Source organism: Cetorhinus maximus, chromosome 18, assembly GCF_964194155.1.
Source record: "Cetorhinus maximus chromosome 18, sCetMax3.hap1.1, whole genome shotgun sequence".
Taxonomy (NCBI): Eukaryota; Metazoa; Chordata; class Chondrichthyes; order Lamniformes; family Cetorhinidae; genus Cetorhinus; species Cetorhinus maximus.
Window position 1 is genome coordinate 94860290 of NC_135896.1, and position 19464 is coordinate 94879753.

Here is a 19464-nt window from a genome sequence, read left to right on the forward strand (position 1 = left end):
TTATTGGTAGCTGCCACTCGATAGCATTTTTGATGATACCCAAGGGTATCTTTCATAGGATGTGGGCACTGTTGGCTAGGTCAGCATTTGTTGCTCATCCTTAGTTGCCCTTGAAGGTGGCGGTGAGCTGCCTTCTTGAACTGCTGAAGTCCATGTTGTGCAGGTACATCCATGGTGCTGTTAGGAAGGGAGTTCCAGGGTTTTGACCCAGCGACAGTGAAGGAACACAATATAATTTGAAGTCAAGGTGGTGTGTGAGTGGCTTGGAAGGGAGCTTGCAGGTGACGATGTTCCCATGCATCTGCTGCCCTTGTCCTTCTAGGTGATAGAGGTCGTGGGTTTGAAAGGTGATGTCGAAGAAGCCTTGAAAAATTGCTGCAGTGCATCTTTTATATGGTACACACTGCTGCAACTGTCCGATGGTGCTGAAGGGTAGATGCTGAGAGGATGTTTCCCCTTGTGGGGTAGTCTAGAACTAAGGGACACAGTTTAAAAACTAGGGGTCTTCCATTTAAGAGGGTAATTTTTTTTCTCTTAAAGTGTCTGTGGGATTTTGTTCCCCAGAGGGCAGTGGAGGCTGGGTCATTGAATACATTCAAGGTTGAGTTAGACAGATTTTTGATTGACAAGGGACTCAAGGGTTATGGGGGGCAGACAGGAACGTGGAGTTGAGGCCACAATCAGATCCGCCATGATTTTATTGAATGGCAGAGCAGGCTTGGGGGTCTGAATGGCCTACTCCTGCTCTTAGTTCCTTGTGTCCTTTAATCACTTTGCTGATGATCAAGAGTAGGCTGATAGGATGGCTGGATTGGGTTTGATCCGCTTTTTACGGCAGGACATACCTGGGCTATTTTCCACAGTGAGGGGTATATGCCTGTGTTGTAGCTGTATTCGAACAGTTTGACTGGAGTCCTGAAACACAGGCCTCCAGTGCACAGCTAGGATGTTTGTTCTGACCCACAGTTTTTGCACTGTCCAGCTGCTTCATGATATCATGCGGAGTGAATTAATGTAAACAGCACGAATATTTTCCAGTTAGAATGTAACAGAAATGTCACATTTCCACATAGACTGAAATATCAGTTTAATGACTGATGTTGGATTTTATTTCATTTTTCTGGAGATATTTTCTTGAAAGGGAATCCGTCGAATTAGTGTTGGACTGCGATTGCCACCCACACTGTGCAAGTTAAGATAATGCAGATAATAATAATGGGAAGGTTTCTAGATGACAACACATTCTGGGAGAAACAAAAAAGGCACAGTAAGCCTGGGGTGAACGTTCAAACGTTTCATTTCTTGGATGGAATATTTGCTTCTGCAGCTTTGCTTTGAAAAAAAAATATCTGTTGGTGGAGTCTGAACAGCATCATGCATCCTTTCCCCTTGATGACAGAAAAAGGCAAGAATGAGATGAGGAATTTTGATGGGAGTTTTTAGGTAGCCTTCTGTTTTGTAAATAAAAACATATTTGTCAGTTATGTGTAGACAGCACCCCTTTTAAGAGCAAAACAAAAATGCCACTGTTTTGCTAACAGGTTTTGGCAAATTATCTGCGTTTTGCTAATAAAACAAAATCCTGCTTTTGAACAGAGAATCACTGGAGGAGCTTTTTTTTTTCTTTCTGATGACGCTCTGTTCCAGTAATGCAGTCAAATAAATCAGTGCTATTCTGCCAAGTGAACCCATGTGGAAACAGCCAGCAGGGTAGAGGAGGAGAGCTCATCGTGGTGGGGCGGCGAAGGAGAGTCCCCAGTGACAGACTGGAGGTGGGGTGGGGGGAAACCTCCAGAGGGAGAGGTGCAGAGGGAGAGGGAGAGGAAGGGAGAGGAGGGGATGGAATGAAAGTAGCTCTCTTTCCCACCACCCCCACCCCACTCTTCTCTCCCTTTACACTGCCGTCACCAGGCAACCGATTTCTGACGAATTTTGTTCCCGTCTGTGTGTCAGATTAGTACAGTATCCAGTTTTTGGGGGATCTGGGCGAAGGAATATGTGTAGCAGCACAGGACTGGAAACTATTGGACACTGTTAGAATTTGTTTACCTCTACCTCTCCTGTAAGAATTTAAAAAAAAGAAAGGGAGGGATGTAAGATTGGGGGTGGAAATAAGTGTCTTTTTTTTTTATTTTTAATTTTTGGTCGCTGCCCCTGCAACATGTTTGGGTGGGGGTGAAGTGGAAGGGTTGAGCAGCATGGAGCTGAACGCGAGCACTCACCTGAGCTGGGGCTCAGGCGTCAGGAGAGCCGGGCTCAGCAACCTCAGCAGCAACAGCACCGCGGGAGGGAGCCTGCAGCAGGAACAGACCTACCGAGACTTCACCACCTCGGTCCAAATCCTCATCTTCATCGGCTCCGTCCTGGGTAAGTGGTCGCTGCCCTGCACTCCGCCAGTGCTTTTTATTTTCACATCCAATGCAGCAGCAGCAGCATCCCCACCCACACACACACCCACCCACACACACACTCACATCTATAGCCCATTGTGCCTGGGTGTGCTTAGCACCGTGCTACAGTGGTCACTCCACTCAAGTATTTACTGCTATTTAAACTCCCATGTCGGGAATGTCATTCTGTTAGTTTATTCCCCCTCCCCAAGCAAACTGCGTCCATTATATGGATTGTGGAGTGTCAATTTAATAGGCAAATGCAGACCTTGGAGCACTGACTCTATAGGGTGATCTGTATATGCTGTATATCCAGTTGAAATGGGGTGCAAAGGCTGATCTATTGTGACACATGCACCTTGCAAGTTACCCCCGCTGCTGTTTCCGTGTGTCTGCCTTGGTTTTAGGATGTACGGATGCAGTTTGGTGGGATGGAGGGGAGGGGGGTGGGGGGCATTGTGAAAAACCGTCAGTTGCATCAAGAGCCTGGGCTGTAGCTTGGTGGGCACTGCAGTAAATCCAGAGGATACCTCAGTGAAAACAGGAGATGTCAAGATGCCAATTCCAGCATCAAACAGTGCCGGACAGTAACCCACCCACGGGACTGCTGGAGTCCTCCTTGCCCCCCCGCACCCATCTCCATTTACAATGGGCATTTCCAGAGGAAGGCACAGTCAGTCACTGCTTGAAGATAGGAGCTTTGTTCATTTTTCCTCCTGCTTTAATGTTAATGAAAGGCTTGTATTTAATATTGAGCCTTTTTGAAACACCTTACATCCAGTGCAGTCACTGAAGTGTAGTCACTTGTAAAAACATCCATTTTACTCAGAATGTACACACTCACTTACATTTTCTATGTGCCTCTGTTCAAAACAGGACCGCTCATGTGTGGAAAGAAAGATTTTCATTGTCACGCTGCCTTTACCACCTCAGAAAAACCTAAAGCATTTTACAGCCGATTTAAGTATCTTTTGAAGCATAGTCACTGTTACAGCAACCAATTTGTACACAGTAAGCTCCCACAAACAGCAATGAGATAATGACCAGATAAGTTTGAGGGATCGATATCGACCAGGATACCAGAGATAACTCCCCTTTTATGAATAGTGCTGTGGGACTTGAAACCCACTATCCCAAGTTAAGTGTCTATAAGTGAAGTCTAGTTTTTGTGCAGTGGAAAGTTATTGAGAAGAGTCATGCAGCCTGGCACATCGGGAACCATGAGCAAAGATATTCACAATTTTAGACAAGGAAAGCGATGAACATAGTACCATGGCTTGGAGTTTCTGCTAGGTTGCATTTTTTTCAGTGCAATTCACTTGAAATCGACTAAACTGCTGCAAAAGGTGGATCACTGCCCTGCGCTGTTTGATGCTGAATTTGGCATCTTGGCAAGACCTTCATTTTCATTGGTGGGAATCTGCTGGATTTACCGCAGTGCCCACTGAGCTACCACTCTTGATGCAACCAGCTGTCTCTCTTAGTTCTTTAAGACACTATTTCTGTTCATGTTTCCTTTTGCTTTAATGTTAAAGAAAGACTTGCATTTGTATTGTGCCTTTCGCAATATCCCAAATGCCGTCACTGTAACAGCAATCATTTCTCATCCACACATCTCTGAATACATACACAAAGTAAGTACATTTTAAGAGTATGTTACATATTTTTTATTTATTTGTTCATGGGATGTGGCGCTCGCTGACTGGACCACCATTTATTGCCCATTCCTAATTTCCCTAGAGAAGGTGGTGGTGGATCTGCCTTCTTGAACCACTGCAGCCCATGTGTTGTAGGAACACTCACAGAGCTGTTAGGAAGGGAGTTCCAGGATTTTGACCCAGCGATAATGAAGGAACGGCAATATAGTTCCAAGTCAGGATGGTGAGTGACTTGGAGGGGAACTTCCAGGTGTTGGTTTTCCTATGTATCTGCTGCTCTTGTTCTTCTAGATGGTAGTGATCATGGATATGGAAGGTGCTATCAAAGGAGCCTTGATGAGTTGCTGCAGTGCATCTTGTAGATGGTACACACTGCTGCCACTGTGCCTCGGTGGTGGAGGGAGTAGATGTTGAAGGTGGTGGATGGAGTGCCGTCTGTGCAAATTGAGTTTTCGTGATCTTTTTTGCTAGCTTAAGAAATATTGCACTTGGTGCCAGCACTGCCACAAAACTGGCCATGCCCCCAGATCTAGTTCATTACTATGTCAAGTTTCTGCTAATGGCTAAGATAGTAAGTTACCAGGCTGAGAAAAAAATAGAATAGCTCCCTCAGGAGCTAAGAATCACTTTGGATTGATTCTGGGAAAATTGAATAGCTACATAAAGGACAGTGTAAAGTATACCTGTGAAGTGTGTTTTTTTCGGTTGGGCTAAGAATAAGTGGTATTCCGTTCTGTGGCTTAAGTATAAGTTGCCTACAAAGATAGTGTTCAGTTAAGAGTGTTTTTGGTGATTTGTTACAGTAAACATCTTAACACCTGAAATCTTGATGTGTCATTCTGGAAGTTCGAATTTCTTTTTAAAAGTTATTTGACCTCTACGGGGATTGTAACATTATTGCCCACATGGCCTTACTACGTAATAATGTTGTAGACGGAAGGAATAGTGAGCTAAAACTTTATCAGTTAGGGATCACTAGATGACCCTTGCGTACTGACTTGCGTTAAATAAGTTTAATTTAAGCCTGGGCGACGCATAATGATTTTAATTCAGTTCTAAGGGAAACATCTGAATACTATTAATGGAGCCTTGCTTTGCTTCTGTGAAACAAATTATGATATAATGGTAGCAAGAGACGCACACTGAACCTGGATGTGACTCATTAATAAAGCAGCAACTAATGTCATCCACTACTTCAAACACACATAGGCACTGATTTCATAAACAAATTTATCTCTTTCACATGAAGCCCTTATTAGGGAGTTTAAATTCTAGTAATTAGGTGAAGAGATTAAGAGATGTTGGACTGAATCTTCGGGTGCAAAGGGGACAGTACAGCACTGAAAATGATGGGCAATGCCCCATGTTACTAATGCCCCTGTGGCAATGTTGACCAGACTATTGCTGGGTAGGTGGAATGTCCCTCTGAACCAGGCTGTCAGGCAATTTCAAAGCAAATCATGGGCCTCCGATGTACTTAATACTCATTTTTGGCATTTACTATTTGGTGTTTGAGACTTCAAGGTGATTTAGACAAGTTGAGTGAGTGGGCAAATACATGGCAGATGCAGTATAATGTGGATAAGTGTGAAGTTATCCACTTTGATAAGAAAAACAGAATGGCAGAGTATTGTGCAAATGGTGGTAGATTGGGAAACGTTGATGTACAAAGAGACTTGGGTGCCTTTGTACACCAGTCACTGAAACAAGCATACAGGTGCAGCAAGCAGCTAAGAAGGCAAATGGTATGTTGACCTTCATTGTGAGAGGACTTGAGTACAGGAGCAAGGATGTCTCACTGCAGCTGTACAGAGCCTTGGTGAGCCCACACCTGGAGTATTGTGTGCAGTTTTGATCTCCTTACCTAAGAAAGGATATACTTGCCATAGAGGGAGTGTAGTGAAGGTTCACCAGACTGATTCCTGGGATGGCAGGATTGTCGTATGAGGAGAGATTGGGCCGACTAAAGCCTTTATTCACTGGAGTTTAGAAGAATGAAAGGGGATCTCATTAAAATGTATAAAATTCTGACAGGGCTGGACAGACTGGATGCAGAGATGATGTTTCCTCTGACTGGGGTGTCTAGAACAAGGGGTCACAGTCTGAGGATACGGGGTAGACCATTTAGGGCTGAGATGAGGAGAAACTTCTTCACGCAGAGGGTGGTGAACCTGTTGAATTCTCTATCACAGAGGCTGTGGAGGCCAAGTCATTGAATATATTTAAGAAGGAAATAGATATATTTCTAGACTCTAAAGGCATCAAGGGGTATGGGGAGAGAGTGGGAGTATGGCGTTGAGATAGAGGATCAGCCATGATCATATTGAATGGCAGAGCAGGCTGGAAGGGGTGAATTACCTATTCCTGCTACTATTTTTTAAATGTTTCTACACGTTTCTGTGGCCTGAATTTTTAGGTTGGCAGGCGGGCTCGATCGGTGGGCCCGGGATCAGCCGGGGAACGGACCCCTGGCCAGCCAGCGTGAAACGCGTGCTGAGACGCTCAGCGCTGCCGGGGTTGGGGCAGGAAGGGGGAGGGGGCGCTGACGTCAACAGGGGCGCAGGCCAGTGCTGAGAGACAGGCCCCTGAAGGCAAGAGAGCTGCCTCAGGGAGATGAAGACCTGAAAGATCAAAAATAAAGGTTTCAGAAGCTGAAAGAAACTGTCCACGCATCAAAATAAATCACCTGAAAATTTAGCTGCTGAAAATGCTGTTCGCAGAAATTAATTGATGTTTTGTTTTGTCACGGAAACCTCATTCCGCCCGAGGATGAGGTTTCATGAGAAATGTGAAGGCCGCCTGGCTGATTCGCCCGTCCGCCAACCATAAGGTTTGGACGGACCAGGAAAAAAATCGGAGTCAATTGCTCCGTTAATGGGCTTAATTGCCCTCCTAATTGTCTGCGCTGCTGACTTTCGCGCGTGCCTGCTGACCGAAATATCGCGCCAGCGAGGGACGATGTCAGGACGCTCACCTGACGTCATCTCAAGCGATTTCACGCCGGATCAGATCGGGCGCCCGCCCGCCCGTTGAGCTAAAAGTTCTGCCCCGTGTTTCTGTGTGTTTGCCATTTTTGGACGGAACTGGGTGACCTGGTTGAAGGGATCCCAACGGGGAGGCTCCTCTTTCTTTATGTGTGGCTGGAAAGAGGAACAGGAGTGGATCCACAAATTCATCCTGGGCCCCCTGCTATCCACCTGCACCACCACCCTCACCCCATCTACACCACCACCCCACCCCCACCCCAGAGATTGGGTTCCTTTTCTCACAACTTACCTATGTTGGGCCTGGAGGATGGGCAGCCACCTAAGGACTGTTGAGGGATGGGGGAGGGGGGAGCAGGGGGGTGGATGGGGGTTGGTTGCAGTGCAGGCGGGGGGAAAATCCACCTCTATAATTTGTCCTCAGGTTTCCTTGAATGCTTGCTGTAACCAGTGGAAGATCAAGAGAATCCATTTTTCTTATGTGCATAAGCAGGGTTGACTCTGATCTTGCACCATGGTTAAGGTGACCGATCGGGGATAAATCTTTAGATGGTTGATCAACCTTCCATTGAATTTAACCCATCTCTGAAGCCACTAAGAATTCCGTCTCAGATTAAATATAGAATCGATTGAAAACAATTGGGTGGTATAGCACGTTAATGTCTGGCTCCCCTTCTGATCATTATCCATTTTCTCAGTTCATCATCAATTCTAACTGCTGTATAAAGATTCCAAACAAGTATAATTTATTTCTGATCAATTCTCACTTTTTGCAATATGTCTATTGATCTTTAGCACTCCATGTGATCAAACACGTTCTCCGAATCAATGAAAGTTGGATACAGTTGACGTTTAAACCACCCTTTTTGAAAGCAGTGATTCATGCTATGATGCAACTTTATAGAGACCAGCAGCCTTGCCAAAACTTTGTCGGTCACTTCATTGATGGCTTTAAAATTTGTTCTTGGGATGTGGGTGACACTGTCAATCCCAGTTTACCCTGTGGGCAGTAACAAACAATAATAGTGTGGGGCTGGAGTCACATGTAGGCCAAGTTTGGTAAGGTTGGTAATTTCCCATCTCTGTATTCAATTGTTTTTTTTGAGAATAACTAAGGTGAAGAGTTGGTTGCCCAGACACAAACTTAAGGTAAATGGAAAAAGAAGCAGAATGGAGTTGAGAATTCTTTTCAGCCAATGAGTAGTTTATGACCTGGAATGAGCAGCCTGAAGGGGGGGTGGAACAGATTCAACGGTAACTTTCAAAGGGGAATTGGATAAATATTGGAAACAGATTTGTGGACCTATGGGGAAAGAGCAGGGGACTGAGACTAATTGGATAGCTCTTTCAATGACCCAGTACAGACATGATAGGTCAGGTATCCTCCTTCTATGGTGAATGACTCTATGATGAGTGAATGAGTTGTCTTTTTTTGAACACTCCAGCAGCTTTCATGATGACTTCCTAATGCCAACTCAGAAATGACCATATCTACTGAATTCAGTTTCGTGGCCTTGCCATGCTTGGTTTTGAACTCATGTCCTTTGGGTTGACTAGTCCAGTACGTAACAATTAGGTGACCCATAACCAATAAAGAAGTGCCTGTGGGACATTGTAATTGATGCTGGCTCTGTTCAGCCCTGAAATCCAGATATACGCACTTCCAGAAACAGGAACCTTGGCATATCGTTTTTATAAACACAGAAGATTTATTGAGTTTCTTGGCCGCTCTGTTCTCAGAAACACTGAGCAGAAGTCAGGCACTTTCCCATAGGAAAGAAATCACATGAGTGTGCATTTGATGCTTTTCATACATATTGTACCATTTTCATACTCAATCTCAACCAAGGGATTAACAGTGCTCCTACTGGCAGTAATTTGCTTATTGGATTTAATGGAGTTCCCTGCTACATTAGCTCAGTGACAGGAAATAGAGGGTGGTGGTGGCTGGATTTTTTTGGATTGGCAGATAATTTGCTGTGGTGTTCCCCCCAAGGATCAGGTTTGAGTCCATTACTCTTTCTTTCAATTTTTATAAAGGACCTAGACTCGACTATAGTGAGCAGCATTATAAAGTTTGCTGATGATATGAAACTTGCGACAGAATAGACAGTGATGAGGATTGTTGTAGACTTCAGAATGAGGAAGACAGGATGGTGAAATGGGGAGAAACATGGAAATGAAGTTCAACAAGGAGGAGTGCGAAGTGAAGCACTTTGGAAGGACTAATATGAGAAACAGTATATTACAAAAGGCACAATTTAAAAAGTGTGGATAAACAAAGAGACCTTGGTATCTATACAGTCAAACCCTTAAAGATGACAGGGCAAATTGATCAGGTGTTTCAAAAAGCATGTGAATGACTTGGGTGTTTAAATAAAAGAATAGAATATAAAAGCAAAGAGATCATGCTAGTACTTTATAAATAATTAGCTGGAGCTCAGCTGGCATATTGCGGACAATTCTGGGCATCATGCTTCATGAAAAATGTAAAGGCTGGTGAAAGGGCACAGAGGATGTTTACCAAGATGCTGTCAAGGATTATGGACTTCAGCCATAAGAGAGGTTGGAAAAGCTAGGATTGTTTTCCTTGGAACAGTGAAGGTTAAGAGGCAACTTAATCGAGGTTTTGAAGACCAGGTGAGATTTTGATACAGTATATGGAGAAAAGCTATTCCCTCTGGTGAGTGGCTCAATAGCCAGTGGACATAGATTTAAAACCATTAGCAAAGATCTAAATGGGAGATATAAATTATTTTCACTCAGAGAGTAGTTGGGGTCTAGACACTTGGAAATGGTAGAAGCTGATGTCATGAATAATTTTTAAAGTGAGTTGGCAGGTATTAGAGGATGAGGATTATACAGGGTCAAGGACAAAAAGTGGGGATGTGCGACTAAACATTACAGCTCTGGAAAAGGTCCAGCACAGGCATGATTAACCAATGGCCTTCTTTGCTGTAATTTTCTATGATTCCATAAACTCAGATGTAATAGCAATAATTCAGATGATCCATCAGAAGGGGGAGATGGTGGCATTGTGGTCATGTCACTGGACTAGTAATCCAGAGGCCCAAGCTAATGCTTTGGAGATATGGGTTCAAATCCCACCATGATGACAACTAATTAATAAATCTGGAATTGGTAGCCATTGACAGCTATCATTCTTTGTCTGGTTCACTAATGTCCTTTAGGGAAGGAAATCTAACACCCTTACCTGGCTGGCTGGCCTACATGTGACTTGGACCCTTATATCCTCCACCATCCATAAATTTCAGTGTGTCCAAAACTCAGCCGTGTCCTGTGCAAAATCTCATTTGCTCTTTACGCCCATCCTCACCGATCTTCACTGGTTCCCTCTTACCCACCACGTTGAATTTAAAACCTTTGTCCCCATTTTCAGATCCTCCATAGCCTTGGTCCATCCTACCTTTGCAACCTCCACCAAAATTATGTCCCCGCGTAAACCCATCCACCCTCTTAGACTCATAGACGTTTACAGCACAGAAGGAGGCCATTTGGCCCATTGTGTCCCCACCGGCCAACAAAGATCTTACTACACTAATCCCATTTTCCAGCGCTTGGCCCATAGCCCTGAAGGCTATGGCAACACAAGTGAATATCTAAATACTTCTTAAATGTTATGAGAGTTTCTGGCTCAACCACCCTATCAGACAGTGAGTTCCAGACCCCCACCACCACCTCGGTGAAAACATTTCTCCTCAACTCCCCTCTTAGCCTTCTATCTCTTACCTTAAATCTGTGCCCCTGGTTATTGACCTCTCCACTAATGGAAAAAGTGCCTTCCTATCCACCCTATCTAAGCCCCTCATAATCTTATACACCTCTATCAGGCCCCCTCTCAACCTTCGCTGCTCCAAGGAAAACAACCCTAGCCTATCCAATCTTTCCTCACAGCTCAGACCCTCCAGCCCAGGCTTGCTTTTTGTTTGGGCTTTATCTTTTTTGCTTTTTCTTTCTTGGGCCTCCTGTGCATTCCGCCTTCTCTTCAATCTGCCACTGATGACATCTAGTGACACCACATCCCTGGGCAGAACGGTGATGAGTGGTCAATTCTCCCATCAGTCACGCTTGGAGATCGCATTACTGCAAATGACTAGGATTGATTTTATACACGTAATTTGTACTATATTACTATCCTCCACTCACTGCATTTTTCTGGAGAAATCAGCCTGCCTTTATCAGGAGAAGCTGCTGCAGTTTTTGTCTCGAGTTCTTGTTTAGTTCGTGAAGACTCTTTTGTTGTAAGGTAGACCATTGCTCTAAGCCCTGCCCTGAGTCCCACCAACTCAAATTTTTACTATTTATATCAGTAACTTAGATGAGGGAAGCGAAGGCATGGTAGCTAAATTTGCAGATGACACAAAGATAGGTAGGAAAGTATGTTGTGAAGAAGACAAAAGGAGTTTGCCGACAGATATAGATAGGTTGAGTGAGTGGGCAAAAATCTGGCAGATGGAATAAAATGTGGGAAAATGTGAGGTTGCTCACTTAGGCAGGAAGAATAAAAAAGTAGCGTTTCTTAATCAGAGAACAACTGCGGGATTCCGAGGTGCAGGGGGATCTAGGTGTTCTAGTGCATGAGTCACAAAAAGTTAGTATGCAAATACAGCATGTAATCAAGAAGGCTAATGGAATGCTATCCTTTATAATGAGAAGAATTGAACATAAAAATAAGGATGTTATCCTTCTGTTATACAGGGCATTGGTGAAACCGCATCTCGAATACTGTGTGCAGTTTTGGGCTCCTTATTTAAGGAAGGATGTAAATGCGTTGGAGGCGGTTCAGAGGAGGTTTACTAGATTGATAACTGGAATGAGCGGGTTGTCTTATGAGGAAAGGTTGGACAGGCTGGGCCTGTTTCTACTGGAGTTTAGAAGATTGAGGGGTGACTTGATTTAAGTATGTAAGACCCTGAATGGTCTCAACAAGGTGGACGTGGAAAGGATGTTTCCCCTTGTGGGTGAGTCCAGAACTAAGGGGCACTGTTTTAAAATTAGGAGTCACCCTTTTAGGACAGAAATGAAGAGAATTTTTTCTCTCAGAGGGTTGTGCGACTTTGGAACTTTCTGCCTCAGAAGACAGTGGAAGTGGAGTCATTGAATATTTTTAAGGCAGAGGTAGATAGATTCCTGTTGGGCAGGGGAATCAAAGATTATTGGGGCTAGGTGGAATTCAAAACACAAACAGATCAGCCATGAACTTATTGAATGGCGGAGCAGGCTTGAGAGGCCGACTGCCTACTTCTGTTCGTATGTATGTTCGTATGTTCGTAACTCATTGGCTCCACGGTGCAACTTATTAGCTGACATCCTTTGTCCACCTGAGCCCTACTCTTTGGAATTCTTCCTGAAGCCCCTCTGTTTCTCTACTTCCTTTTCATCTTTAAAAACCTCTTTGTGACTAGGTTATTGCTCTCCTCACTCTCCCACAATGACCACCATATTCTTTGGTCACCTCATCATATAAAGAATTTGGGATATTTTCTGTGTGAAAAATGCTTTAAAAATGCACATTGTTGTTGGTGTTGGAAGCCTCGCAGTGGTGCTGGTACTGCTGGATACGGCGTTGAGTCAGTGCCTACAGGGAAAGAGCAAAGTTAATTGGGAAAAACAATAATAAATAGGAATTGACGTCAATGTCTGATACTTTCATTTCTCACTGCGCTGGCTACAGCTCCATCTGGCCACTGCTTAGAAAATTGAGGCGGCTACCTACAGTCATCTAATCGGACTGGTTCAACAGTGAAAAATACAATGTTTGTGAGGAATGGCACCTTTTAAGAAAACCTGCATAACCTGTCCAGTTGCTAATACTGCACTTAATAGACTGTTGTGAACAGATGGTGTGGTTGAAGAAGGTTCTCTTGTGGCTTTTCACAGTGTGTTTCTGCATTGGATGACATTTATGATAACCTTGGGATGCAGTTGTCCCTCATGCATTTTGACATAGATAAGCAGCTCCCTTTTATTGCAGTTATCAGAAAAATCTGGAATTTCGATTTGGGACTATTTGCCTTCCTCCTTTGTCAATCTGCTATCTCGATTTTTTTTTAAAACCTCTTATTGCATGCTGTGTCTTTTGATTAAGCCTCCAGATTCCTAACATTTTGTTGGTCCTGGCTAATGGTAGCTCTTTTTCTGGCTCCGGTTTGCTTAGAATGAGCATCATAATTATGAATGGCTGTTGACTCAAAAGCTAAATTTAGACATTGCATTTAATTTAGTTTGTTTGTGAAGCTGAAGAGCAGCAATCTTATGCTATTTCTGTATTGTCTCTTTTGATAGGAATTCATTTTCCTGTTTAACATAGAGTGTGAAGGAGCTGGATTAGCATCAGAAGTGAAACAGCAATTAATTCAAAGTGCTTCAGTGCATTGTTATTACAGTGAATGTTAATTCCATTCCTTCTTACCATCATTCAGGCCAATACCAGTAATTGTATCAAACAAAAATATTCACAGAGAAATCAGAGAAGTGGAAAAATTGTGGACGTTAAATGTAATGATAACTCCTTCTCCCTCCTTTATTTCAAAATAAAGGGTTGATGGCAAAATTGAAAATCAGCCCAGTTCTGTACAGTTCTAGCAGTTTCACATTGACATTCTGGCAGTGGTGAGAGGAAGTCTTCCAAAATTATAGTTTCCCATTTGTCTTAAGTTTTTGTTAAGTACTGTGCGTACTGAGTGTAAAAAGTGTCAATAGCTGACTAGGTTTAGCTGTAACCTTTTGCCTGCACAGTGCATTGAAGTAAACTGTGATTAATGTGATGTAGCACCAGTTTGGATGGGGGTGGGTGTGGTGGTGGTGGTGGGAGCGCGGCTGGTTGACTCTCTAGACAGCTAGCATGTGGATCAGGTGATCACCAAAAGCACCGGGCTCGATCCTTGCTCCAGTTGAGGTAGACTTGGGGCCTGCCTCCTCACCCTACCCTTAAGTTAAAAAATAAATCACAGCACTTTGCCGTCGTTAGGTGAATAATTGCCAAGGGCCTGCCTTCAGGCAGAGAACTGAAGAAGGAGAACCAATGTATTGCAGTGCAACCTGGGAAACAGGATCACTACCAATGACAACCTGAAACATTCATTCTCTGTTTCTATCTCCACTGATGCTGCCTTATTTGTTGAGTGTCTCCCAGCATTTTCTGCTTTATTCCAAATTTTTCAGAGTCTGCAGTATTTTGCCTTAGCTTTAGTGATTGGGTGGTGCAGTATCACACGTGGCAACATTGGTCTTTTACCAGAAACACTGGACTCATGTTCAGGTGTCAAATCTGGAAATATTTTAAGCCTGATCTAGGTTGAAACTGCCACATGATTTCTCAATTTAATCATAGTCTCTGGTAAGAACTACATTCACATTATACCAAAGGGTATTGAATAAAACATGCATGACCGGATGCACACATTTTCTATTTATATTAATATACCTTCAGTCTTTTTTTTTAACTTCTGTGCATTGTTAATATGATAGGACTGAATTTTACAGACAGGTGGACCTGTGAATTAGGGTGCAGTGCCATTGGCGGCATGTTCACCGCTGGGCCGCTTTGCCCCTGCCACAATTTTATGGGTGGTGGTGGAGGTGTTGGGCAGGCCACCCGTCTGTGGTCCAGTTGAGGCCGTTAAGTGGGCAATTAATGCCCACTTGCTCATCCTGCCATCGCTCCGATTTAATGGACAGCAGGAGAGGCCTCGGCTCATCGTGTGGCCTGGCAGGTTTAACCCTGCTGACCAGTGAAAGGGGAGTGGGTGCCTCCTTCCCTGGCCCCCACCTGTGCCAATTGGAGCCCCCTCTGGCAGTTTCGCCTTCTCAGCCCGCTCTCCTCATCTCGCCCTGTCCACCCTCCTTGCTGGCTCCTGCCAATCTGGCCCCGGTGAGACCTGGACTCACCTGTGCTTGGGGACATCCATGGTTCCTCTTCCTCTTGGGCCGCCTGCAATACTGGCAGCGGCCACCAATCCTGGTGTGGTGTCGAGCTGCTGGACTCCGATTGGTCGGCAGCTCTATAAGGCGGGACCTCTGCCTGGAGACGGGCAGAATTCCCGCCTCATATCAATTAAAGGGCCATTGCTCGAAAAATTAAAGCTGGGCGAGCTGGCCAAGCGGAGGCGGTCTAGCCCTAAAAAATTTACACTAGGGTGTGGGGAGCCTGCCCTCCATCTAAAACCCAGCCCTTAATTTCTAAGTGTTGTATAAATTTCTAAGCCCTTGGGCTAGGTTGTCTTTCAGCGGTAAAAGAACCCAAATTGAAAAGGTGAACACAATATTTAACATCTGACCTTTGTTCTTATCAAGGCAAGAGATAACTGAATGGCACAGTTGACCTATATACATTTAACACTGGGGCCTCCTGTGATGTCTGGATAAGCTCATATTATAAAAGCAAAATACTGCGGATGCTGGAAATCTGAAACAAAAACAGAAAATGCTGGAAAAACTCAGCAGGTCTAACAGCATCTGAGGAGAGAGAAACAGAGTTAATGTTTCGAGTGAGTCCGTATGGCTCACACTGACTCGAGACGTTAACTCTGTTTCTCTCTCCACAGATGCTGCCAGACCTGCTGAGTTTTTCCAGATTTTTCTGTTTAAGCTCCTATTACACTGGATTCCAACAATGTTCCTGAAAACTAATATCACAGAAGAGAAACACCCTATTGTATCAGAATGATGTTTTTGTTTTCCATACTCCCTATTGCTCCTAATGGTGCTAAATTCTGGACAACTTTACCTGATAGATTGTTCACATTATGGTTGCCACGATTTGAATCAATGAGACAAAAGCAAAATACCGCGGACGCTGAAATGAAGATATAAAATGCTGAAAGCACTCGGCAAGTGGAACATCTGTGGAGAGAGAGCTAACATTACAATGATCTTTCATCATGTCAATGAGTGCCTCTTTAACATATCAGAGATGTCATTCCAATCTAGCTGAAATGGATTCAAACTGAAACTGCAGAGAGTTCTGACTCACTGTACCACTCAGGCTTATCGTGTCCAGACTCCTCTTAGACAATCATATTGAGTGCTTCTCATCATCAAATTACTGTGTGTTGATAAATTATCAGGCAGATTAAAAAAAAGCTTAATTAATCACCAATATTCTGCAATAGTGAAGGCCGATTGTATGAGGGAGCTTCTTGTGGCTGTGATGAAGCTTTTCTTATTATTTTATGAAGAAAAGATTCAGGATGATATAACCTATAATCATTCTGACAGTCATGAGGTTATTAAGATAAATGATATGTATCATACTTTGTAAGATGAGGTCAACTAACATTTCAACCCCTAACGTCAGTCAACACCCTTTGTTTAGCCAGTCATGTAATTGTCTATGTTGTAGCATAATTAAATCAGCTGAATTTAAATTCATCTGTGTAAACCAACTCTGTGGCTTTTCCCTTGACATCCAAAGACCACGGTATGGAAAAAGATTACTTTCTTAAATGTTTTTAGCTGCTTGTTGTAGTTTTTTTTTGAAAAATATACTTTACTCATAAAATATCTGGAAGTACATTACAAAACATTTCTAAATGGCCATCACAAAAAGTACAATCAGATTCAACTTTTACACATGGATCACGAGGTGCATCAATACAATCAACGGATATTACAATCATTTCAATATGGTCATTACAGACAGTCAGACAGTGCAATGGTATTGGAGTTATCAACATACATCATGTTGCACTCTGAGGTGCTTCAATGCAATTATAATACAATTAGTATTCAATACATACATTCATTGTGAGCCGTACAGCCTGAGGGGTCTATACCTTTCCCAGCTCCTCAGTGCACTATGGCAGAAAGGCCTTAGACAGCGACCTTTCCCCATTGGGCTTTTGCGGCGGCTGCCCCAAGCTTTAGTGCATCCCTCAGCACGTAGTCCTGGACCATGGAACGTGCTAGTCTGCAACACTTGGTCGTAGCAGTTGGTGTTTTAGAAGCATTGGCTTATTCAGTACTCAGAACTCTTTCTTTGAGTCAGAGGTTTTTTTCTTTGAAAAATATACTTTATTTATAAAATATCTGGAAGAACATTCCAAAACATTTCAAAATCACAAAAGTACAATCAGGTTCAACTTTTACACATGTATCACAAGGTGCATTAATACAAACAATGAATATTACAATCACTTCAATATGGTCAATGCAGACAATCAGACAATGGTATTGGAGTTATCAACATACATCATGTTGCACTGTGAGGTGCTTCAATACAATTATAATACAATTAGTATTCAATGCGTACATTCATTTTGAGCCGTACAGCCCGAGGGGCTCTCAACAGTTCCCAGCCCCTCGGTGCACTGTGGCAGAAAGGACTTAGACAGCGACCTTTCCCCATTGCGCCTTTGCGGCAGCTGCCTCAAGCTTTAGTGCGTCCCTCAGCACGTAGTCCTGGACCTTGGAATGTGCCAGTCTGCAACACTCGGTCGGGGACAACTCTTTGCGCTGAAAGACCAACAAGTTTCAGGCAGACCAAAGAGCGTCTTTCACTGAGTTGATGATCCTCCAGCTGCAGCTGATGTTTGTCTCGGTGTGTGTCCCTGGGAACAGCCCGTAGAGCACAGAGTCCTGTGTCACAGAACTGCTCGGGATGAACCTCGACAGAAACCCCCATCGACTGCAGCCAGAGTGGATTCTGCATGTTTTTCTGGAGTCGGGACATTTCCCTCTGTTCCTTTCTAGCTTTCTGGGTGCCTTTGAGGATGAAAAACCTCTTGATGTTTCCCTTGATCGCTTCCCACCAGTGTGTCAGGAACTCAAAGAGGGGTTTCACGGTTCTCCAACCTTTGAAATCCCTCTTGAGCTCCTCAGTGTTCTCTGGAATCAGCAGTTGCACGTTTAGCTTCCATGCCCCCCTACCCACCCTCTGGTTTTCCCCTAAGTGACAGTCAGCCAGTAGGAGGCAGTGGTCAGAGAAGAACACCGGCTTGACGTCGGTGGATCTGACTGCGAACGCACGGGACACAAACAGGAAGTCTATCCTGGAACGGATGGACCCATCTGGCCGCAACCAGGTGTATCTACGCTGTGCTCCGTCTGCAGGGTTGCTGAAGACGTCTTGCAGCTTGGCATCCTTAACTGTTTCCATCAGGGATCTGGACGTAGTGTCCAATCTGCTGTCGGCCCTGCTGGATCATCCAGCCGCATCGATGATGCAGTTGAAGTCACCACCCAGAATGACCGGCCTGGAGGTCGCCAGCAGCAGTGGGAGCTGCTGGAAAACCGCCAGCCGCTTGGCCTTTTGTGCCGGGGCATACACGTTAATTAACCGGAGTGGAGCGTTCTTGTACATTACGTCTGCTACGAGGAGGCGCCCGCCCACCGCCTCCTTAACCTCGGAGATGGTGAAGTTGCCTCCCCGCAGCAGAATACCCAGGTCAGAGGAACGAGAGTCGTTTCCTCCCCACCAGATCGATGGCCCATGGGACCACCATCGTGACCATTGCCTGTAGGAGCTGAGGTGCGGTATCGCACACTCCTGCAGAAACAACAGGTCAGCTTTGACCTTGGCAAGGTAGTCCAATGTTGCAACACATCGCATAGTAGATTTAAAGCTACGCACATTTATGGATACAATCTTTACAGCCATTTTAAAGCATTTAGTCTCTTACCAAACCTGTTGTCTCCGAGAGTCCCAGACCTTTGGTCTGCTCCTGCATACCAATAGTGTTCACAAATTGCCTCACTTTGGATGGGCTGAGGAAACTGCCCTGAACCTCCTCATTGGCAATGTTCTGCTCAGGTGGCATCTGGGGGTTCGTGCAGAGAACGGGATTTGAAATGTCCTCTATTGGAGAAGCTTCTCCAATCCTCTCCCCCTCTGGGGCGTTGCTGCTCCCGGCTTCCCGGAGCTGGGGTGCGCTGAGCGATCCACTGCTCCCAGATTCCTGGGGCTGGGGTGCGCTGGCCTCTTTGGGTTGTGGGCAAAGTTGGGGTGCGCTGGTCTCCTCATTGTCTCCAATGTTCTGGAGCTCGGGTGTCTCATCCTCCAACTCCCTAGAGCTTTGCTGCTTCTTCTGTAGGTGCCGCCCTTTCCCTTCTTCGTCCCAAGAGCAGCTGCCCTTGTCATCCGTGTCGGATGGGAGACGCCTCTTGCCACTTGTCTGGGAAGTGGCTTGGTTGAGTTTTCGAGCCCCACTCCAAGGCTTGAGCACATAATTTAATCAGTAGTGAGAAACTGCTATATTATTCAAAGTGCCACCTTTCAAATGACATATTATAAACTGAAGCAGAGTCAGTTAGTAAAACCCATATTGGAAGAAGAGATAATAAAAATTTTGCATTTACATAGCAGCTATAGCTGACCTATATACATTTAACATTGGGGCCTGCTGTGATGCACAGATTTGCATTTATAAACACTTTACAACCAATGAAGAACCCTTTGAAATGTAGCCACTG

General features: G+C 44.4%; 1 protein-coding gene across 1 annotated transcript in view; it reads left to right on the forward strand.

Annotated features, from left to right (window-relative positions):
* The first annotated feature begins 2150 nt into the window (after positions 1–2150).
* gpr176 (G protein-coupled receptor 176) overlaps positions 2151–19464 on the forward strand; it is a 44519-nt gene continuing 27205 nt past the window's right edge. The window contains exon 1 of the mRNA XM_078563364.1: positions 2151–2367. Within this exon, the coding sequence (XP_078419490.1) occupies positions 2199–2367 (169 nt within the window). The 5' untranslated portion in view covers positions 2151–2198. The remainder of the gene's footprint in view (positions 2368–19464) is intronic.